Here is a 22,986-nt window from a genome sequence, read left to right on the forward strand (position 1 = left end):
CATATCACTGCTTCCTGTTTGTAAACTTAAAGTTGAACTCAGCTGAAACTTAAAGAAAGTCATTTTCAAAACTTGAAATAAAATGTATTTTCATATACTCATTCTTTTTGCAAATGACGGGAACAAACTGATCCAGCCAGTGATAAACACGTCATTTGGCTTTATGCTGTATACTCAATCGATTACCATATTTTTGGTTGATGGAAAGCAAAATCTGAAATTAAATTACGCTATCTTTTTTTTCAAGTGCTGTCTCGTCTAGTGAAAATGTGAAAATGCAGTGAGGGATCATTCCAGGGTCTGGGACCATTCAACAGACACTTTCCTCAGTGTCTGTCCCAGAAAAACAAACCCTGCTGACTAACGTCAAATAATTACTGCATAATTGTGACCATGTAGACTTAACAATGCGTTTATGAACTGCTTATTTCCCAAGCAGTACAGTATAACTTGTGAATCCAACTCTTTCTGAGAAACATGGATGATTTTGTCTAATGATCTTTCCTAATCTTCTGACTGTTTCCAGGGTTCAATAGGATTAACAGGAATTGCAGGGTTACCTGGAAAGGCTGGGCAAGTGGTAAGGGTGCATAAAGTTCTAATGGATAATACAAACTACCCAAGAAATAAAATAATATAACTCAACTTGATGACATTATGTTTCCAGGGAGAAAAGGGAAATTCGGGACCTCCTGGGCCACCAGGTTTTCCTGGAGAACCTGTATGTTTAAAACAATTCCAAATCGAATCCAAAGCTCATGTACCCCTATAGTTGTGTAAAATCATTTTCTCTGGTTTCAGGGTTTACCTGGAAGAGATGGAAAGGACGGATTTCCAGGGAGTGAAGGTCAAAAGGTCTGCTTGCTTTGAAATTGCAGAATGTTAAAAAGCTCATTAAGGGATTATCAGAATAATGGAGGCCTAATGTTGGCTAAGCTGCACATTAACAGCCTATGCTTTTCCTAAGAGTTGTATTGTTGATGTTTGGCAACCATGGAAATGTAGTCATAGAGTCCTGGTGTCTCCCTCGTATTTTCCTAAACCCCATTTGACTTTTGTACACATCAAAGCTTAGATTGATGCCTATTTAATTAATCCACGATGGCGTGTAAAAATATGACTCAATGATGTTTGTGATGTTTCAAATTAAGGTCGTGTTACTACTAAATTGGATTAGAATGTGATGTATTAATACTGTTTCTTCTTTTTTGTATTAAGGGAGAAGCTGGGACTGGTGGTATTCCTGGTGTTGATGGAAGGGAAGGCCATCCTGTGAGTTGTAAAAACATTGTGAACATTTGTTATTTGTTTGAGGTGACAAATCTTGGCTCTGACTAGAGCAAATTGAGGTTTTGATGCAAATTGTGCATGTATGAAATATAAAATATTTGTCACGTGGTATTCAAATCAAGGTTTACTCATTGAAGCTGACATGAAATGATACTGTAATTTACAGAAGATCAAAAAAGGCAAACACCGCAGAAGAGGATCATGCAGATTTGAATGCATAACGTGTTTCCCTGTAGTACGGCTCTGTGTTAAAACACTGGCAGCAGTACAGAGATTACCCCTGACAGCCAGTAAATTAAGGGTATTTCCCCTGTAGGTCATCCCAGGATAACCCTGTTATGCAACAAGCGGTCTCCAGCTGTAATGTAAGGCAGTGAAACAACTCAGCAAGGAAATGCTGTAAATCTGTTTTAGGAAGAAAGTGTTTCAACCGGGCAGCCACCCCACTGATCATGAGTATAAGTGTTATCCAAAAGTTTGTGTTGGGTCCACAAAAGATGAGTCACTTGCTCCAGAAGCCTGTAGCCATTTCTCCTTACCAGAACAATAGAGTCAGCAATGTATCCATGGAGACAGGATTAGCAGTGCAGCTCCTCAAGTTAAAACAAGATGAAGTTAGCGCTTAAGTGTTGCCCCGAGACAGGGATTTCCTCACCTATACGTAGGTAGAGTGTCTGGGTAGCTCAAACTACGTTTCTGTCTCTTCGCTGCTTGTCAAATGTATTGACTAAGAACATATGTTACTCAAACTTCAGTCTGAGGCAACCTCGAAGCATCTGCAAGCATTTATCTCAGAAAAAAATAATGTCAAAACACAAAACTTCCCAGGGTAGTTCTGTTGAATGTTGGGAAACACATCAACTTTTATTTTATTAAACCATTCATGTATACATTTAGATCTGCATTCCTTTTTTTCCCTACAGGCACTAGAGCAACTACTTTTTATATTATTGCATTATTCAGCAAATAAAACATTTGAACAGTTTATTTGCAGCATGATTTATATCTTAAGATCTTAAGCGTTGAAATAGTGCTTAAAATAGTGCACTTCTGCTGCACAGAGCAAGCACATTAAATAAGGTTATATTTTGGAAGACCTTTACATTTTTAATTTCAGTGCTTCCTATCTGTTCAATTAGTTCCTTTTATTGAACAGATAAATGATTGTTATTGACACATTAAAGCAATTATTTTACTGTGAAAAATAATGAATTAGAAACTTGTGGTCATTCATACCGTTTTCAGTATCATTTCAGATTCCGAGACATGTTCTTTTTTCTATCTTGAATATATTGATTTGCAATACAGTGGCCTAATGTGTTTTATTGCTACCAGGGTATGCCTGGATTGCCAGGAATTGCAGGCTTAAATGGACTAAAGGTGAGTTCCTGTACCTAATGTATGCGAAAATATGATAAACAAATAGTTTTGCGTCCCTCTCTGTGATCATGTTTGACTGGCATGATTTCATTGAAGGGGGAAGCTGGTTTGCCTGGATCCAGGGGCTTCACAGGATCTGCTGGAACTCATGTGAGTTAAATATGTTTGACTATTCTTGTGTACACCAAAGAGTTAACATTGAATCTGAAAAGTTACCAAAGCTATTCTCTCTTTTCCTGTAGGGTGAAATGGGTTTACCTGGCGCACCTGGTTTTAAAGGATCAATTGGACCTAAGGTAATCATGTATGCTTGTTAGAAAATCCCCTTTGAGGTTTTTAAAAAGACCTTTTACTTTGAGTGACACAAAGCCACAAAGAACAATCAATAACTTTCATCCCGCCGACAGTCATCAAAAGTATTTAAAATGGATTAACTGTACACTACATATAATGTGAGTTTATCCCCCTCTGCATCCTGTGGGTAATGAGCACAAAGAAAAGTCAATACTGCAGATCAATCCTCACAAGCTGGCATTAAAGACCGACAAGCTGCATGCCGAGATGTCATGATTTTAGCTAAGTCCAAGAACAATATAGAATAGTTAAACAGCTGCCAAAAAATATGGGTAAGTGTGGCATTATATGACATTACATTCAAAAGCCATAAAAGCAGTGGATAGCTTCAATAGTTTGGAAAAATTTAAATCTTTGGAGCTGAGTTAGTTGAAAGGAATATAAAGCTGTTTTAGTCAGCAGCACCGCATGTTTTGTTTGGTCTATATTTTTCTGAAAAACACTTTAGCACAAGCAACGATCTCTTGGTCACACCGACAGAGCTAAATTAAGCGATGATCCAGTCTTACTGCTTTCGTCAGTGGAATTTTAGTGGAAATGTAAGCAGTCTGGGCCTGTCTGGTCTGGGCGCTCTGTTTCCTAATCACTTTTCATTAGCTGATCTGGATTTAACAAGCCAATGTGTATTGGTAAATGGCACACAAGTGAAAAGCTAGTTTATGGACAGCGAGGCAATACTTTGATTTTATGGCAGTGATTCAGACTGCAATTACAGAGGCTTGTTCAACTGGAAAAGAAAGCACACGCTTAGACATAATTGAACGTCAGACTGAAATACACCAAACATTGTGAAAGTAAAACACGCATCAATGATGATGAATTATGACAAACAGCTGCAGTCCAGTCAGTGAATTTATGTGTTTTGGATGTTCTTACATTGTATTTTTGTAACATAAGAGATGTTTATGTCTTAATCTAGGGGAATAAGGGTGAAAGTGGAAGTCCAGGTATACAAGGAACCCCGGGGCCTGTGGTATGTTTCCATTTAAATAATGTAACATGAACCAGTTGGCTTTATGTCTGATTTAAAATGCTGTTATAATTAATTGAATCATCAAAGCTGCAAGTGAATTTTCATGTATTTATTCACAGTGCAACAACATATGTCGTGCAGTTTATAAATAAAGGTGCTATTATTTTTAATGATTGGTGTTACATTTAAAACTATTACAGGGGAGCGCAGGAGAACCGGGGACAGCAGGTCAGCTGGGGCACCCGGGCATGCCAGGCCTGATGGGCAGCAAGGTATCTTTACATACTTTTTTCTGTGAGTGTTGTGACACCGTCGTCTCTCCTCATTAATCCCATTAAATCCTTTTTTTTTTTCAGGGACAAAGAGGAAATGCAGGTGACAGAGGAGAGAAGGTAAGATTCATGACATAATCAGGTTAGTCACCCAAGCAGATCGTGCTATGATCATGTTGATCTCTGTAATGCTAACCTAAATAGTAACTCAGTTTATTAGATTTCAATAAATCTAATACATTTTAGAGTATTGTTTATCACTATTGAAAAAGGACTTCAGTTCATTGCAATCACAGTGTGGAAATAATTGTCTATAATTAGCGTCCCTTTATTAGTGGAGGATCATATTCTATTACATGAGTGTTTATAAACCAGTGTAAATAAAGTCATTTTTTCACATATTTATTATGGTTTGGGAAAGCAATATGCTTTTCGGATGTTTTAAAAAACGTTTGCCATTCTGCTGACTTTCAGAATACATAAAAAAAAAACTGGATACATTTGTTCATTTATCACCTTTGAAGTGCAACGAGGAAGTATAATCATATTCATGATGTTTACTGGGTAATAATGTGTGTAATTCAAAATATTATCACCCACAAATAGAACACATTTGCATCAATCATGTTTTGAATGGATGGATTTACCTTTATTACCATCTACAAAACCATATGCTGCGCAAAGTTTAGTCTTGCTCTTGAAACAATGACTGATTGTATCGTGACGTTGGTCTAATGGTTTTCTCATCAGGGAATTAACGGTGAAAAAGGAGAGCAGGGTCGGCCAGGGGGACCTGTAAGTATTTTCAATCAGCTTTGTTGTGTTACGAAAACTTTCAACAAATGGGCCAAAGTAGTGTGAAAATGTATTATAAAATAACCATATTTTATAGGATATTTGAAAGTATGTCTTTTAAAATTGTTTAATTTAGATTTTTGTGCAAATTAAGCCTGAACAATATCTTAAATATTGGCTTCAAGAACGGACAATGAATCTTTTCCCTGTAAGACGAGGAAAGTTCCAAAAGTGTGAATAAGTTTTATGTGTGGATAGCGCCATCATGTGGCCATGTGTATGACAACCACTTTGCATCTTAACTCATTCCCAATAATGAGGCTAAGAAACAGTATTTTGTTCTTGGGAAAAGAATTCATAAGGAGTTGGTACAAAACAAATCTAATCTATCAATACAGCATAAACAGGACAGGACACTCCTCATCCAAACCATATTTGTGTGATGACTCTTTCACTATTTCTTGTAGAAAAAAATATAAAAATCATGGCCTATTTCAAACAAATTAACTTAGTTGCGAGCACATGCAGGTGAAACTGTAACTGCATATGGATGACATGGGTAAATATCAGAGTGATAACATAAAATGTGATGCCATTAAGCCTATAGGTGGCACTACAATGGCTTGCCACAAACTCCTTGTTCATGACTCTGAAATGCTACACATTTGAAACCATAATAAACCATTTTATTTCCTAGATTAAGGATTACTCCACTCACTGATCTTTAATGTATTTTTTCTGGAAGTTGAGTTTCTGTTATTACAAATCAACACAATTGTCCAGCCTTGTGCTTTCTTGAATGTTTTCTATTTTTCTATTAATAATTATTTCATTGACAGGGCTCCACTGGTTCAATGGGACTTAAAGGAGAGGTATGTTAGGTTGATTGCTTTATTAACTGTGCCTCCCTCCAAACTGAATTATCTTTTGTATTGCTAACCCTGGGGTGGTATTTTTGCCAGAAAGGGACAGCAGGAGATGCTGGGCAGAGAGGTCAAGAAGGTCATGTGGGACGGCCCGGACAATCAGGCCAGTCTGGCCAACCCGGTCCCAGAGGGCTGCCAGGGGACATTGGTCCAGGTGGCCCACCAGGACCTGAAGGAAGACCTGTATGTGTGCTACACCTTGTGCTAACTTTATTCTCCATTACGTGTTTTATTCTGATGTTTTATCTGATTATGACTAACATAATGTAATACTCTGATCAATACTCAAGGCAAGTCAAATGTCGGACAATCACATTCGGCAAATCTGCAGAGAGATCCTTCAGTGTGAGTATCATCATTGGCAGATGATGTGTTTCTGTGTGTTTCATCACGTCATAAATATATTTTTTCTTTGTCAATCATAGCTGAGCTGCCTATATTAATGCTGAGCAAGCAGCAGAGCAGCTGTACAAGATGTCAAAGCCGGCCTGGATCTCCTGGTCCTCCAGGGCCAACTGGGCTCCAGGGACTCCGAGGTCCTTCTGGACTTAGTGGCTCCAGGGGACAGCCAGGCCACCCTGGTCGGCCAGGGCACCCCGGTGTTAATGGGTTGAAAGGTACAACCAGTGCCAAAGTCTACAGTGTGCGATTAGAGCTGTTTTGCAAGATGCTTAAACAGGTTCCCTTCTGTTTGCAGGAGAACAAGGTTACAAGGGTGAGAAAGGGAGCCCGGGTCGGACCACCAATGGAGACCAAGGGCCACCAGGGCCTCCAGGTAAATCATGTGGCTGATTATTCGGTATTTTTTTTAGTGCTGTGTACTGTTTTGTTGAACCAATAATAGCTTAGTATTTTTATTTTTACAGGTCCAATGGGTCCCCAGGGATACGGAAAGTCAGGTACTCCGGGTGAGACTGGATCTCCTGGTCTGAACGGAGCAGAGGGTAAAAGTGGTAATCCTGGCATCCCCGGTCAGCCAGGGGTGTGTGATCCATCCATGTGCTATGGTAGCATGATGAGGCGGAATCCTTACAGCAAAGGGCCAAACTATTGACGTTATGCAGCGTCACTGCAGGCGACAGTCTCCAGCTGATGTAGAACAGTCATTCTCAGGAAGATCTAATCATTACAGTTTCTCTATCATGGAAACAAAACGGACCTCTGCCAACACCTTTTCTGTGATCTCAGACTAGATCCCATCACATTCTCTGGCTTCTTTTCTGGTATTGAATTCACATGTCTTTCAACATGTTTTTAATGGTGTTAAGATAATTAATAATTGGCACCATCTAAAACATCTCATCTGACCACCATAAACTTCATGTTGCTCTCTACATTTCTACCCCTCAATGAATGTGTCATACATCTTCAGTTAAAAAACCACACAACCTCTATGATCTATAAATTCCATGTTCAGTGAGTTATTTCCCCATAAATGATGTGTGAAATTGGCATGTTTCAAGACTGTGATTTCCTGTAGCTGAGTATGAGCTACCTGTGTTGCTAAAGCATTCAGTGGGACTGTTAAGCACTTAAGCCTTTATAAAGACTTTTACAACAGTTAATAATGTGTATCACCCAAGATTAATTAATATGTTTCCCCATGTCACGTAACCCACTCATTTAAATGTCCTTTTATTCCATCTAGGAAGTAAAACGTTTAATCGCCACAGAGCATGCTGATATTTTACTTTGAAATTTGATGTCATTTATGTTCCAGAAGCTTACCTTACATTACTGTAGCAGGTATTTTATTGTTATTTATAAAAGAGACGTAATTGTGTATTTCTACATTGACATGTTTTAAACTGCTTTTGTAATTATATTATTTTGTGTTATGGTGATTTTGTATGAACTTCTTTTCTAGAAGTAAAACATAATAATGATTTTTGAAGATAGTTTGGTTTCTGCTCTGGTTTTTTTAAGCTTCATCGGGTGTTTCGACTGGACTTTCCATTTTAACAACTGCCTCAAACAAGTAGATGAGTAGAACAAAAAAAAGAGTTCACCACCTTGGTTCTCATCTCAGGACAGAGCACTGGAAACTTTGTGCAGCTAGAAAGCCTCTGTGGGCGGCATGTGTGTGTTAAGAGACTTCAGGAATATTAAATGAGGTGCTTTGTACACTAGGTGGTGCTATGTGGTAACATCCCAGCATATCCAGGATTTTTACTCGACCTAAGAAAGGCGCTTCCTTTTTTTCATTTTGGACAGTAGCCACCCATCACATGGAAACCTCTGAGTATTTATGTTTTTAATTATCCTAGCATACTTCCTTCAATATGCTGTTTACTTAGTGCTCCTCTGAGAACATAGCTTTCTGTGCTCTTTGCTTTAAATTAACTTTTCTTTCCATACTACTGTTTGGGGTGGGTTTTAAAAAAAAGTTTTTTTAAATAATTACATCGATTTAAATCATTTAAGCCTGTGGAGACTTCCAGTGTTTCTAATGCTCTTAATATTGATTTGCAGTATTAACCTCTGTGTTAATTTGTTGTTATGTCTAAACTGATGTGTTCCAATATGGAAATTATGTATAATTTGAAGTGAAACACATTTCAAGCTGGCCTACGTGTTTGTTTGTGCTTTTAATAAAATAATAATTCACAGCCTCCTATGAGATAATGTTTAAAGCCATACAGAAATACAGAACAGGATCCTCATTGTTGGTGGAGAATGCAGTTGCAGTGCTGTCCCATAAATACGGGACTTCAATAAGTTGAGGTGATTAAAAGGCTCTGTCATTATTCTTTCACTCGTTAAGACGGGCTCTCGGATTTCAAGTGTCTCCTTTTACACTCCTGAGCCGCCACATTCATCATGGGACCGGGCTGAAGTTTTATTGCTGCCACTAGAGGTGGAGGCAAAAACAAAAGTTGAGTGTGGGATGGACTCAGAGGGCAACCGACCCCAGTGCACTTTCTCTCAGGGGGAGAAAGAAAAAAGAAAAGAAAAATGCGAGTAGGAGCATGAGTGGGGCTCATTTTTGACACATTTCATCCGCTGGAAACTCCGGGTTATCCCTCGACGTTATGGGCGTAACTACGTGCTTCTGCATCACAGAGGAGTAAGGTGAGGGACAGGGTCATAGCTTCATAAATACTTGGTGTGGCAGAGGATTTGGATGGACCCTGGAGGAGTAAATACTGCTGGAGGAAGCTCGCATACAGGAGAGGAGCGGCGACTTTTTTGCAAGCTGATACCTCATTTGTAGAAGGGCTGACCTCCTTAAACAACCGTGAGAGTTGTGGTGCCTCTGTCTAATATGGAAAGTCTATGATTCCGTATTGGCAGGGCTATAAATTATTTTATTTTTTCACTGAGTGCGATGTAGTTCAACTTCACACCCCAAAGTGAACTATTTGTCAAGATGACAGCGCTTACACCTCTGAACCGTGCTGTATTTGGACTCGCGTGGAGCTGCTTGAGTTTTCTGTACTGCGCTCATTGCGGGTTAAGTGACAACCATGTGCACTCCAGTTTTATTTACAGGAGATTGCGCAATCACGAACGAAGGGAGATCCAAAGAGAGATCCTCTCCATCCTGGGCTTGCCTCACCGTCCGAGGCCCTTCTCTCCCGGGAAGCAGGCGTCCTCGGCGCCGCTCTTCATGCTCGACCTGTACAACGCCATGGCCGTGGAGGAGGAGGAGGAGGGGGTGCAGCAGGGCGCAGTGAAGAGCTTCAGTGCCAAGGCTCAAGGGCACAGGAAAGCGTACTACAGCCCCCAGCATGCCGGGTACTCCCGTGTGGCACAGCCTTACCGAGCGGCCCCTCTGTTAGGCCACAGCCCCGCGCTCACAACCGCACACGACACCAACTTTCTCAATGATGCCGACATGGTTATGAGTTTTGTCAATTTAGGTAAGTTGCCTTAAAATGGGGTATTGTATTTCCAGGTTTCCTAAAATCGATATTAATCAACTTTATAATGTAGGCCAGGTTTCAATCGTATTTAGAGAGATCTCAAAGTTTTGAAAAACTCCATCTCCAACTTGTTTTTCTCCATCTTCATTCATTTCGCTGTAAAATAAATCATTCCAGTATAATACGCTTTTTACCTGAATATGTGGCATTGACAAAACGCCAAATGTTAAGGGCATATTTTTCCATTCAACTGTAAGCAGGGAACTATTAAATGCTGCAGCATAAAATCCTTCAACCATTTCAAAAGTCGGGTCTATTTCGATGTATTAATAGACCTTGTATCAAGGACTATCTGCTCTGTGGTATCAGCAAATGCAGTTTACACATTTTGCCAAAATAAATTGACATGTAGATTTTGTTTAATTAATCTGCTCTCCTATAAAACAATATTAAATCCAGTTGTTTATTTCCTCGCACATTTCTAGGCATTTGATATGTCTGCATCAAAATGTGAATGTGTAATTGCATTTTCAAAATCCGTCAGTTCAGTCGCTTTAGTCTTGTGTGAAATATTCAGTATTTAACAGAATTAGGCCCAACATTTTGACCTTTCACCAATTTGTGCTGCTTTCCATTAAAAAAGCAGCTGATCTGTATAATGATTGTGTTTGTTCAGTAGCAGTGACCCTTAACCCAGTAGTTCAGAGCACCTTATCAGATGACTGTCTGACCTTGAGAAAATTGGTCTAAATGATTTCCTGTTGTTAAAAAGGGGAGTGATATTGACTGATGCCTTTATTCCTTGACATCCGGTTGCTAAGAGAAAGCAGAAGCTTTAATGTTCATATGTGTATTATTAGTAACATCTATCGTTTTTTAGTAAGAATTAAAATAGTAATGATGAAACATGGGGAGTTACCCACACAATGAAAGAAGATGCATCATTGCACAAATATCTCAAATATAGATGTTTTTGATAATTACCAGAAATATACTTAAGACAATGTTGGTATAGTAGTCATAAGGATTTTATTTTCTTAAATTTAGAACAAAACATGTAAAAGTGAATTTGTGTAGTTGGAAGTAATCCCTCATCTTGGCCTGAGCCCATCTGTTTCCACTTAGCACTATAGCAGGGCATGTACACTGTCAGCCTTGAAAGCTCTGCTCTCGTTCTGGGGACTGTCAGTGAAATGTTCAATGGGGCTCTGTCTTTATTACAGTACACTCAAATATAGCTACTGACCTCAACTGTTTCAGAAACATCCATGTGGCATTTCATGCAGTTTAATATGCCTACTGTAACAATGTCTTTCCGTGCATAACTAGGAAGTTAGATACAGAAAATGTAATGTATTATTTAAACAATGATATGTATTTTGTACTGGTAAAGCTGAATCAAATGAATATGCAACATCAATCAAGAAATCACTTGACTGAATTTGCATTTTTAGTTAAATGCAGTCAGTGGCACCTCTGCTTCAGATTACTGCCTGTGGCTAATATAAAGGAATACGCACAGTGGGTAAAAGTCAGGCCTGACCTTTAACCTGTTTGTGCTAAGTAACCGCAGCCGTTCTCTCTCGATAAAATATTGGGGAAATGCACTGCATAAAATTACTGCTCAGAAAATCCGCTGACATACGCCACATGCCACTTTTCCTGCTACTAGGCAGAGGGGGACACAACTAGCAGCCACTTCAATAGGAGCATCATAAAAAATAAAATGGACAGTATGTATATTATGTAGATACAAATAGGCAGTATGATCTATAAAACTAGAAACAACCCCTTGAAAAACTCAAATTGTAAAAGAAATGTAATTCCATGCAGCACATTATACATTAATTACTTTGTTTTTAAAGTCTCAAAATAAAATTACAAGTCAAAAATATATATTATAATACTCATTATATTCAGTTTTAAAGGTTTAGGGTCATTAAACACTCTTGAGCGCACTGAATGAAACCTACAGGAGGTCAGAATGAGGTCAGAAATGAGGTCAGAGTAGACGCTACATGACGTTGAAGAATCCTGTCTGGTCTTTTCTCTCACTTGAGGAGCAGTCGAAAGTGTCTTTAATTGAAATCAGCCTGTTTTTCTAAACTGACAGCCCATTCATCATGGCCAGAGAATGCAGTTAGCCACACAGTAGAGGGCCTGTCTGGGAACTGCTACCTGTATTCAGTTGACTGATTTAATGAACTGGAAAGTGCTTTTGTTGGTAGTCAAAATGTTTGGATTGGACCTGGAATGTAAAAGAAGATGTGATAAATGACTCCTTTTCTGTGCGTTAATGCTGACATATTTTTCTCTTTAGAGAAACGCACGCAGCGGTTCAGGAGTTTAAATCATACTTTTGATAAGTGTGTGCTCTGCTTCCAGTGAAAATGAAATTCATCATGAGCATTTTTTCTTTTCCTAGTGGAGAAAGATAAAGATTTTTCTCACCAACGTCGGCACTACAAGGAGTTCCGTTTTGATCTGACTCAGATCCCCGACGGAGAGGCGGTGACTGCGGCAGAGTTTCGGATCTATAAGGACCGCAGTCATACCCGCTACGACAATGTTACTCTGAAGGTTAGCATATATCAAGTCATCAAGGAATATCAAAACAAGTAAGTACCTAATAAACCAAAAACAAACATTTAAGCAAGTTGTGGATTGAAACTATAGGTAGATTTAATCAAGTACTGTAAACTTGTGTAAAATTGAGGTACAACTTTCAATTTGTATGCACACAATATTGTATTTTTTATTATTTTGAAGTTACTAAAAATGTATATTTTCCATATAGCCAGCTTTCACAAAATGATCCATTCTTATACAAAAAAACTACCAAGACTATATAAAGTATTTCAAACAAGCTTTACTTCCACAAGTTAAAACGTTCAGTTACATTCTGACAGGGGCCGGATGAGTATTTTTACCCCATGCAGTTATCTTTTTCACAGTTAAAAAGCCATATAGTCCAACAGCTTTTGTCTTGCACTGTTAAAACTTTCCACTTGCACAGAACGCTCTTCTATCTCCAACTCTGCTCTCCTTCATTCGCACCATGTCTGCCTTACAAATATAGTCCTCGGATAAAGAGAACTCCATTAGCAAGTCGGCCACTTATGAAGCTTGGAAGGTCCATCACTTATCACTCGTCTTGTGTTGCCTGCCAAACTGGCCGCGTCCCAGATGAAACCATGAGGGCCCACAATAGGGGGGAAGGGGCTCCCTCGGGTGCTCCTGTGGTCACTGTTATGCCCACCACCTGCCTGGCTTAACAATATTCCGGAAGTTTAAACCATGACATAGCTGAATACACAAGGGTGTACTTAAAAGTGGGCCCACATTTGCTTGCCAAAAATGTGTGTGGGTGATTGAAGGGGAGATATGGCCCTCCTGGGCTTTGAAAAGGTCCAAGTCAATGGACTCTGCCATTTTAAAGGGGAAGACTGCTCAGGCTAAGTTTTCACACACGCTTTCATGGGGAATAGTGTGTTTTGGTTAGTGTTCACAAATAATGATTATTTCCCAGTGCGAGAAACCGTAGAAACAGCTTTGGAGAATGGGAGTTTTTTGTTTCAACATATAAAAGTCACAATGAACTATATGAATACTATTGGTTTGAAAGATAGAATGTTGATACTGCTTACAAACATTGATTGTTGCTAATTTGATTAAAAACCTAACTAGTGTAAAGTTAGTAAGTACGTTTAAGAAGTAAATTAAAAAAAGCTTTGTTATGGTATCTTAAGGGTTTAAGATAGTGAGCAGGTACAGTAATTGCAATGTCCCCAGTTCAAGACATTCAAGAGTCATTTAAAAATAACTTTGTAATGATTAAGAGTATTAGTCGTAATGAGTAACAGAATGATAAGTCCAGATGTTATGTTAAAGTGAACCAGTTGTTTTTTTCAACACAAACAAACATGTTTAGATTCTCTCTTTCACACCAAGACACATTGTGTGCATCGTTTGGGTGTAATGAATGCATTCATATATACAGTACTTGTGGTCACTCCACAGGGTACCCTTAAAGCCAAACAACTACGCACCACCCTGAACTTCTTCCACTCCAATATATTTACGTCCTGCACCGGAACTGAACTTTGCTGTTGAACATAAATTGCTAATGGAGAATAGTGGCCATGAACATAATTTGCAGAAGTAAGACTTGTCTAAAGTGCCTCTATCCCTAAATTCCGCAGACTTTGACTCACCCTGTGGAACAGTACATCCAGTAATCACAGATAAAAAGGCAGGATAAGCATTTTCCTTTTGGATTTGGCTGTGGGAAATGTGAATTCTTACCTACACAAACTCAAATTATCACAGGATATGAGCTTAATACTGTACATTTCAAAAAGGAAGTTCACCAGTATGTCACTCAGTCACTGATTGACCTTATGTTGAATTCCACATGAGGTGGAGTTTTATTACACCTGTAGTAAACACATGAATAATTCCTGAACTATTGGGGCCACCTGGAAAATCTTGATTCCATCCAACCAGCGCAATGTAACCACAAAAACTGAACAGGCACTGCCTTATTCAAACTGCCATTTGAAAGGAATCCAATGCAAATTGCGAAGCAGGACTTTTTCAACTTAAGGTTGATTGATGCCTTATGTCGGGCTCATGTTAAAAATACACAAGGGCTGATATACATGATTCATAACTCCTGAAATTATTTGCCTGTCAAAAAGCTGCAATCCTGGCATTTTTTACCACACAGAACTGTGCAGCTTATTACAAGTCACAACCTATATAACAAAAGCAGGACTGCATCTTTTCATCTCTATTACAAAACTGGCATTCAAAACTAAATGAAGTCTTAAATACCATCACCAGTTTTTTATACTGACAGCCTTTTAAAAGACGGCCTTCGGAAAGATGAAGAGATGAAGAAACTAATAAAAGCCACTCAGATTTTTGGCTTCTGCTCCAGTGTTTGGGCTAGAGCATCCATTTTTGATCAGTCAGTGATACCTTGTTTATCTGTTCCAGTACGACCTTTTAGACTCACTTTGTATGCCCTCAAAGAAGCATATGGTTTCTTTTGTGTGTCCCATTAAAGCCTTGCAACATGAATGTGCACGACAAGGTTTTATTTGTTTTAGAGCTCAACACACTGTAACAGGAACTGAGGTTTGGTAATTTGTTTATAAAGCAGCAGTAAAGTGACCACAATAATTTCACTGGCACTACTCTGAAACGCAACACATCATCTTAAAAAGTATCTTACTCGCAGCAACTTACGATAAAGTATATTTACAATGTTTGCTGTTGATCGTTGTGTTATAACTGTTGCTGCTTGCATGTTTGTGTGAGCATCATTTTAACTGTGTGTGTATTAATCGCAGATGTTTGTTTTATTGTTGTGTATTACCTTCAGAGATGCAGAGACATTCTTGCTTGACTCCAAAAGGGTCCTGGCATCCGATGGGGGCTGGTTAGTGTTTGACATCACAGCCACCAGTAACCACTGGTTGATGAACCCCCAGCAGAACTTGGGCCTGCAGCTCTGTGTGGAAACTGTAGATGGCAAGTAAAGTTCAGTTTTTGTTTTAAAAAATGAAGTCTTGTACTCGTTACCCTCTGGATCTAGAAAACGACAGGAAGTCGGGAAATGTTATCCACAACTTCTTCTTTCGATAACACAAAGAAATGAATAGACCTCAGGACAAATGTGACTTGAATGGTCGAGAATTTGTGCATTATTTCATCCTTAAATCCACAAAACAGATTAACGGTTACTCCTAATGGACAAAAAAGACACTAGACTTACGCTGCCAGAATAACCACTCTTCTGTATTTTAAAACATTTGCATTTACCTGTTTTTTGCAGGGCGAAGTATCAACATGAAATCTGCTGGAATCATTGGGAGGAATGGGCCTCAGTCCAAACAGCCTTTCCTGGTTGCTTTCTTCAAGGCCAGTGGGGTGTTGCTTCGCTCTGTCAGAGCGGCTGGTGGGAAAAAAAAGAACCACAATCGCAATAAATCTACTACTCAACAAGAATCATCTAGGGCACCAAAAACTGGAGGTACCTGCACTTTTATTCATTTCTATATTTTCAATGTATCATTATATAATAGTTAGTGAAAAATATGAATAAAGGTTTTATGTGCAAACCTTTGACAGTGCACAAACAAAATATATAATCCATTACTTTTTTGTTATGAATACCCTTTTAATCATTTATTCATTTTCAGATTACAACACAAGTGAACAGAAGCAAGCCTGTAAGAAGCATGAACTTTACGTCAGTTTTCGAGATTTAGGCTGGCAGGTAGGAAATTATTTCCCATCCCAAAACATAACACTAACAAATGGTAGTAACACAATGGACGATACTCTGTCGTTAGGTTATACGGTGTCATAAATAAAGGAAACTCTTCTTTTTAAGGATTGGATCATAGCACCTGAGGGCTACGCTGCTTTTTACTGTGATGGAGAATGTTCTTTTCCACTCAACGCACACATGAATGCTACAAATCATGCAATTGTGCAAACCCTGGTAAGCATTCTTTAAATTAATTGCACACGCCTGTCGCAATAAAAGCTACCATAATGTTCTCAACAGTTTCTATTCATTTGAAACCCACTGCTGTCGCACCTCTTTTAAACTTACTTTATGCTCTCATTTATAGGTCCATTTAATGTTTCCTGACAACGTGCCAAAGCCATGCTGCGCCCCAACGAAGCTCAATGCAATATCAGTGCTTTACTTTGATGACAGCTCAAATGTAATCCTCAAGAAATATAGAAATATGGTGGTTAGGTCTTGTGGTTGTCATTAGTGGCAGGGCTAACTTTAATTTATGCTATCTGGTATGGGAATCGCTGGAAAACACATCTGTTGCAGGTGTGATGTTGTGTACAGTATTATGTATATAAAGTCTTTATTACCTAATTTATTTTCCTTTTTTTTAAATAGCACTGAATATCGTCATATTTAAATGATTAGGACGACATGGTGATTTTACTTTACGCCAGTTATCAGTTAACTTTTGTGTCCATTGGCATATACTCCCTATTAGTGACGTCTGTATAACTTTTATGAGTTCATTATTCACTGGAGTCATCATGATACATGAGAGCACTTCCCCTCCTGCTTGTTTTTCCCCTCTTTTAATACACTCTGTAAATGATCACTGAGCTAGACACACATGGTATATGATGTGCTTTTTCTTTCAATGCTAATTTATTCTCCTTTGTTTTTCATATGGACCAGAAATACAGAATAAAGTCACAAAAGGCAGCCTCCTATATACATTTGATTATAAAGGTAGACAGCAATGCATTAGCACTTACATCACAACTGCTGTTTTAAGTATCTTAAATCAAATTGGTTCACTTGGTTCGCTGGGAAAAACATAGTGAATGTTTTCTCTAATGTAAACCAAACTGCTCAAAGCTATTTTAAAGCTGCCACTGTCTTTCAGCACTGATAGCGTTTCACCTTTTCCAAGCCAACTTTAAAAAAATGTTTTTAGAATGTGTTCAGAGCAGGAGATTATATAAGTCTGGAATCTCTTATTATGTTGAGCGTTGACTTATGAATGCTTTACAAGTTATGTCATTTTATAACAATGTTTATGTTAATCTCTTCCATAAACACTGTTATGTCATTCCTCTGTGGACTAGCTGTAAACGTCTTTGCTCCACACTGATTCTATCTTATGTTTGGGAAAAGTATATCTTTATGTAGAGTGTTAAGTGTATTTTAATAAATGTACCACTTGAGATCGTTTATCTTTTGCTCTGCCTTTACTTGACCTTACAGCTTTTTTTCTTGCTCCATTCATCACCCTCATCTATATCCAGAAATACATTTAAACCTCCTCCTCCAGCTGCAAGTCCTCCAGTCGCTTCAAATTCAAGTTGTCCTTTTGTATTTGTTTGGAGTTCTGCAGATGTTTTACACACTATTTAACACACTACTGTCTGTTATAAATGTTTGACAAGTATGATATAAACTAGAGGAGGGTCCACCCATGGAGCCTGTTGACATAATCTTGGGGAGTGATAATGCTGCTGGTAATGTGTGAGCAGCGACAGCCCAAAAGGGTGCTTATAATGGAGCTGTATCACTATATCATTTGCTAAGCAATTTCTTTCTGATTATGGGGAAAGATACCATCCATCACCTGATGCATGTGATGTGATGTCAACCTCTGCTTGCCTACATTCTGTACAGTCGTATTTTAAATATTGCCAACTGCTACGAGCTAAGATTCCCCCCTGGAAACAAAGTGGAAACCATAAACTAAACTGAGACAGTGTTGTTGCATTACCTCCTCAGTCAGTCAGCAGAATTTCCAGAAACATGTGAACGAACGTGCTAATATCCAGGGAAGAGCTGATTCAATAATCTTGGAAATCTAGGGATAAGGTTAAGGATTAATATTTATTTACACAACTGTGTTGACCTTCACTGAACACAGGATATGTACTGTTGCACCTTTTTCTCCCCCTTACCCTCCCACTTCTATAACATTTTTTCTCTCTGACATGGCCGAACATTGAGTGACTGTATTTCACTTAATTAAAAGCAGTGGCTGGCCTGCCCAGATGTTATGTAGGCTCCGTCTTAAAGGAGTGTTGACATTCGGTGAATAGAGGAGGCCACCTGCTAACTTAACTCTTGGCTTGAGGGATGATTTGCATTCCTGCGGCCTGTTGCCTGGCATGATTACTCCTAGCACTTCACAATCCCATCTACTGTTTAATATCGTGGATTCTTTCCAATTCAGCTACATTTCTTCCTTTTCTGTAACGCGGGAGCTGCTATGAATGAGCCCCTATTTGAGTTCTGCTAAACTACACAGCCCTCACGAAATCAACCTCCTGACCACATAAAGGGAAAGAGTAACAATTGCCATACTCAGGGCAGATTAATATAGCAGCCCCTTCTCCTCTGAGACCCCCGTGGTCAAAAACAGGCACCATTGAGTCAGAGGTGCCTTGACATTCATCAGATCACCACTTCCACTTCTGAAACATGCTGGAAAAAGGTCATCTTCAAGAAGGGTCCCTAGTGAATAATTCATGAATCATGCTCTCAGGGTAACAGTGTGTCACAACATCTAGCTGGCTTTACAGAAACCAAGTTACGTAACGTCAGGATGTGTTTCCAGGTGCTGATATTAGGATTTTTCTTTTGCAACAAACATGTTTATTTTCTTAACCTGATTGAGAAAACATACGTCCACGTGAGCGGCTGTTTAGAACATGCGCTTTTGTTCAGGGAAAGTGATATATTTAGTGAGGGGAGATCATCTTGAAGCTCTTAGCAGGCCGGAGCTGGCTGGCTATCAAAAGTCGCAAATACTTTATGATTCATGTCATTTAATATAATCTAAACCATCAAAAGCAGGAATATGTTGCATACTGCAAAACAAAAAAGCTAATGTAACGAGGTGCAGATTTTTTCAGAGGTGTTTGTGCTCTAGATGTCTTAACAGATCCATTCATGCAAGCTGCAATGATAATTAGATTAGTGAATAGATGCCTTAGACACGCATATCAGTGGTTAAAATTCAAAGAATTAAAGTAACACAATAAGCAACAGTTGAAGGAAGAGATTGACACTAAACATTTTAAGAAATTATGACAGGGTAGAACTTCCTGATTATTTTTGGGCTAACTCAAATTTTTATTTTTAACACGTGTGTACTTGTTAAGGGCAAAATCTCCTAAAAATGTTAAAGGCTTTGCAGGCATAAACTTCACATGATGATTTACTTAAGGTTTTTCCAAAGTATTTTAAGTAGTTATTCATTTCCTAAACAAGTGTGCTAAATGAGAACATTGGTATAATAAAAAATCAGCAGTCCCTAAAAGTGGGATTTCCACAAACTTTGAAACTAAACATTTGTTGACAGTCTTAATGGAGTTACATGTGCCAGCGACGGTGAGCACACTTCTGGTTATATTTAATTTGAGTTCAAACTGCTCTAATGCAAACGGATCAGATGATTGACATTATGGCTATTTTTTGTCACATATTGGTCAATCTAATACAAGGAAAAAACGAAAGAGTTATTGTTCCTTGGCTTTAGTAATTCCATGTTTCATTGATTTACCCCCACTTAACCGGAGGCCCTTTTTTTCTTTCTGAGGCTCAAAGTTTATTTTCAAAGTGTCACCTTGCAGTCCATCCACAAGGCAAGTGAAATTGTATCTAATAAAAATGTTGTGCAGTTTACCTAATTCATCTCCTACATATGGTTCTCCTTATTTGCGTTCTGTGGGTGGGCCATGACTTCCATACAGCTCAATCAGTCCCTCATGAGAAGGGAGACCATATGGGTCGCATTTTTACATGTTGTTTGGTATGACAAGGCTGCAGCAGGAACGGGGAGGAATGTGTCCCGACAGAGGGCAACGCAGAAACACCGTTGTTTTTGCTTGTTATTCACATATGCACATTAGCTTCCCCAGCAGGCGAAGAGAGGGTTTTGGGTTCTCGCGTTTACAACAGCCTGTTTGTGAAGTCAACTGTCACTTCCCATTAGCACTACAGATGGCACCTGTGCATTTAAACCCTTTCTTTATTTTGAAATCCTGTATTTTTAGTGTGGATTCAACACGTGCATTCAAATGCGGCTGAATTTCATTAGCAATGCTTTCCTTAGGGTGATTTCATGAATATTCTAAATTCATACATTTAAAACTTCTTTTTACTTTGAAGTTGTTGTTTTAAATGTAAATCTTTGAAGTTGGGCTTTGCATTCATTACATTGTGTGCAGCATTTATGAAACGTGTTTTCCATGAGCATCCAGAATAAACTGTTCTTTAGTATTCTTCTTCTGTGGTTTGTCTCAGGAGAAACAAAAAGCCTCAGACATGATATGCTAACAATGTCTGTTCTCTCTTTTTTATGCAGGTTAGTTATGTCCTCCTGTCGCCTATCCATCTACAATTTATGTCAAAGAAAGAACACGTAAAATATGAAAAAAAGGTTTAAAGAAATATACAAACCAAAACAGATGCACAGGATATTAACCTGTTTCGGATGCCAAGGATGTCTCAATCCTGTACTAATGGTGCTGATTTACTGTATCAACACAATCCTCTTACTAATGTTCAAAAGCTGCCAAAATAGAGAAGAACCTGGGCATATCTGAGCACCATTATCAACTTAGAGAAGTGTAGCAACACAAAAAGCAAGACAGAAAATGCTAAATTCACTCCATTAAGGCAAACTTGTTCTATTAAATCCATCTGCATCACAATAACAAATCACTTCAAATGGGTAAATGTCTTAAAAAGGTAGATCTTGACTTGCTGAGTCAAAACTAATGTTAACACAATAGTTGGCACACATTGAAGGTCCTTTTTAAGGTGTTTTCTTTCTCAACTGCACACTTTCCTACATGAAGCTATTTGGAAACAGGGATGATGGGTTTGGTGTTGTCAGCCATTCAGTATTTCACTTGTAGAGTATAGGGACATCTCCCTATTTTCAGCCTATTTTCTATAGACACTGTAGATGGTATCTGTACTTTTGGTAACGACTGAAATGAGTTAAAGGAAAACATCAGTATTTTAAATGATTATTTTAAATATTTAAATCCCAATTTGACCAATTTGATCCTACTTATATCCAAATTGTATGGCTGCTTGACTACAACAATGAACAAAAGGTAACTAGTCTTCTTTAGATAAACTGTAAAACAAACATTATGCCTCAAAAAGAGTAAGATGAGAAATGCATTATTCCCCCCACAATGACAATAATGAATAATACAAGCGTTTAGATATCAAATAGACATGTCAACAGCCACCACTTAAACCACCTCATGTGAAGTCTGGCTGTTGTAAATTTGACTGTGAAATTCAATTTCTCCCACCAAGGATTCAGATACACTGACGGAAATCTCTATATTTTATGATCCAGTCGGAGCAGTAATCCAGCCATGAAGTCCTCTGCGGTACGAAATAAAAATCTGCTCAGTAAATATCTGGCTGCTTAGAAACATCCGCTTGAAAGTCTTTGTGACAAAGTGGTATATCCCAGAGAAGAAAAATCTGAACAGAAGGACTGTAGTATGTCATACTGAATGATATGTATATCAGCCAACTGATTATTCACTAGTGAGGTTTTAGGTTGTTGTGCTCACACTCCTTATTAAATGTAGATTAAGGTGAATTAGCTTGAACAGGCGGGTGCCACTGCGTTAGTTTAGTCTGCATGTACAGAGCTAAGTAAATTATATTCCACAGTCCTGATCACATGTGGACACAACACACAGGTCAGTGGCTTTTGCGACTGAAGCCACAGGGCGCTCTGTGGTGTGATTACTGTGAGGATAATCTTTAACACACATGCTGTCTCTGAGGAGAGCTGTGGAAAGTTGGCTCAGAAAAGCTTTCCTGAAGAATCTGTAAGGTAGGCTGCTATTTTTATCAAAGCTTTACAATTTATACAAAAATGGTGTTTGTGGTCATTTTTTCTCTTGAGTTGAATAAAATGGAAATGAGATGGAGGGGTGATGCCTTTCCTTCCACAAGATTATTTATATATGTTCATTCTTTGCTGTTTTTGTACAGCATGTGTATTCTGAGTGTTTTTTTAGGAGTGAGTGTGAATTATTCTACAGTATATCCAACAAACACTTCCATTTTTTTCTGGTTATAAAACACAGTCAGGATTAATGCTTTCAGTGAGATGATCATGTGCCATTGACTCAGCATCAGGACTCTGTTGTTGTTACAGTTCAGTTAAATCCATGATGTAGAAATTGAAGACGGATGGAGGATGAAAATTGATTTAATCTGGTTCCTGTTTTCTTTCTCCCACTTTGTTTTCAGTGTATATCTGAGAGCTTAAAACCTCTTTCATGCCCTGCCGAAACCTGTACCCTATAAAGCAGTGTTTCACATCTGTTTCTAAGTACCAAAAAACAGAATAATCTCTTTCTTTAAGACACAACTTTTCCAGTTCAGCAACACGTTGTGACACTTGCACTGTTTGAATTGGATTTAATATTTGGAGGCATTAATCATGTACTTGGTCTCCAAAATCCTCATGTTTAAGATATATTATTCTCCGGAGAGAGCTTACAAACAAGCGCTCAGACATCCCTTTTCCTGTCAAGAAATATCTGTTAGCCTAATCTGCAGA

At 38.5% G+C, this 22,986-nt stretch overlaps 2 protein-coding genes and 1 long non-coding RNA gene across 6 annotated transcripts in view; 2 read left to right on the forward strand and 1 right to left on the reverse strand.

Annotated features, from left to right (window-relative positions):
• col21a1 (collagen, type XXI, alpha 1) overlaps positions 1 to 7,888 on the forward strand; it is a 23,073-nt gene extending 15,185 nt beyond the window's left edge. For 2 of the 3 annotated variants that reach the window (XM_063874386.1, XM_063874387.1), the window contains 17 exons: positions 527 to 580; positions 668 to 721; positions 802 to 855; positions 1,219 to 1,272; positions 2,626 to 2,670; positions 2,767 to 2,820; positions 2,913 to 2,966; positions 3,944 to 3,997; positions 4,198 to 4,269; positions 4,354 to 4,389; positions 5,020 to 5,064; positions 5,904 to 5,936; positions 6,027 to 6,173; positions 6,281 to 6,335; positions 6,416 to 6,607; positions 6,688 to 6,765; positions 6,857 to 7,888. In XM_063874386.1, the coding sequence (XP_063730456.1) occupies positions 527 to 580; positions 668 to 721; positions 802 to 855; positions 1,219 to 1,272; positions 2,626 to 2,670; positions 2,767 to 2,820; positions 2,913 to 2,966; positions 3,944 to 3,997; positions 4,198 to 4,269; positions 4,354 to 4,389; positions 5,020 to 5,064; positions 5,904 to 5,936; positions 6,027 to 6,173; positions 6,281 to 6,335; positions 6,416 to 6,607; positions 6,688 to 6,765; positions 6,857 to 7,044 (1,269 nt within the window). In that variant the 3' untranslated portion in view covers positions 7,045 to 7,888. Of the gene's footprint in view, positions 1 to 526; positions 581 to 667; positions 722 to 801; positions 856 to 1,218; positions 1,273 to 2,625; positions 2,671 to 2,766; positions 2,821 to 2,912; positions 2,967 to 3,943; positions 3,998 to 4,197; positions 4,270 to 4,353; positions 4,390 to 5,019; positions 5,065 to 5,903; positions 5,937 to 6,026; positions 6,174 to 6,280; positions 6,336 to 6,415; positions 6,608 to 6,687; positions 6,766 to 6,856 lie in introns of those variants that run through there. The other variant, XR_010164966.1, reaches the window with a different exon arrangement.
• The window catches only part of LOC134858524 (uncharacterized), a 20,615-nt gene extending 4,727 nt beyond the window's left edge, over positions 1 to 15,888 (reverse strand). Inside the window, exons 1-2 of the long non-coding RNA XR_010164967.1 lie at positions 15,686 to 15,888; positions 15,240 to 15,385 (exon numbers count right to left, since the gene is read on the reverse strand). This is a non-coding gene — a long non-coding RNA (uncharacterized LOC134858524). The remainder of the gene's footprint in view (positions 1 to 15,239; positions 15,386 to 15,685) is intronic.
• bmp5 (bone morphogenetic protein 5) lies at positions 8,938 to 17,606 on the forward strand. Of its 2 annotated transcripts, XM_063874421.1 has the most exons (8): positions 8,938 to 9,062; positions 9,471 to 9,853; positions 12,282 to 12,474; positions 15,246 to 15,394; positions 15,699 to 15,896; positions 16,066 to 16,142; positions 16,260 to 16,370; positions 16,504 to 17,606. In XM_063874421.1, exons 2-8 carry the CDS (start codon positions 9,601 to 9,603, stop codon positions 16,651 to 16,653), a joined length of 1,131 nt encoding a protein of 376 aa, XP_063730491.1. In that variant the 5' UTR covers positions 8,938 to 9,062; positions 9,471 to 9,600; the 3' UTR covers positions 16,654 to 17,606. The 2 variants fall into 2 exon arrangements, with proteins under 2 accessions (XP_063730491.1, XP_063730490.1); XM_063874420.1 differs by having other exon boundaries at positions 8,944 to 9,853.
• The last annotated feature ends 5,380 nt before the right edge of the window (positions 17,607 to 22,986 follow it).

Source organism: Eleginops maclovinus, chromosome 22 (genome assembly GCF_036324505.1).
Source record: "Eleginops maclovinus isolate JMC-PN-2008 ecotype Puerto Natales chromosome 22, JC_Emac_rtc_rv5, whole genome shotgun sequence".
Classification (NCBI taxonomy): Eukaryota; Metazoa; Chordata; class Actinopteri; order Perciformes; family Eleginopidae; genus Eleginops; species Eleginops maclovinus.

Bases quoted from the DNA above. Each gene is read 5' to 3' on its own strand.
- bmp5 (XM_063874420.1), top strand. From the start codon at position 9,361: ATGACAGCGCTTACACCTCTGAACCGTGCTGTATTTGGACTCGCGTGG. The intron at 9,854-12,281 runs GTAAGTTGCCTT...TTCTTTTCCTAG, and splicing joins TATGAGTTTTGTCAATTTAG to TGGAGAAAGATAAAGATTTT. The intron at 15,897-16,065 runs GTACCTGCACTT...ATTCATTTTCAG, and splicing joins TAGGGCACCAAAAACTGGAG to ATTACAACACAAGTGAACAG.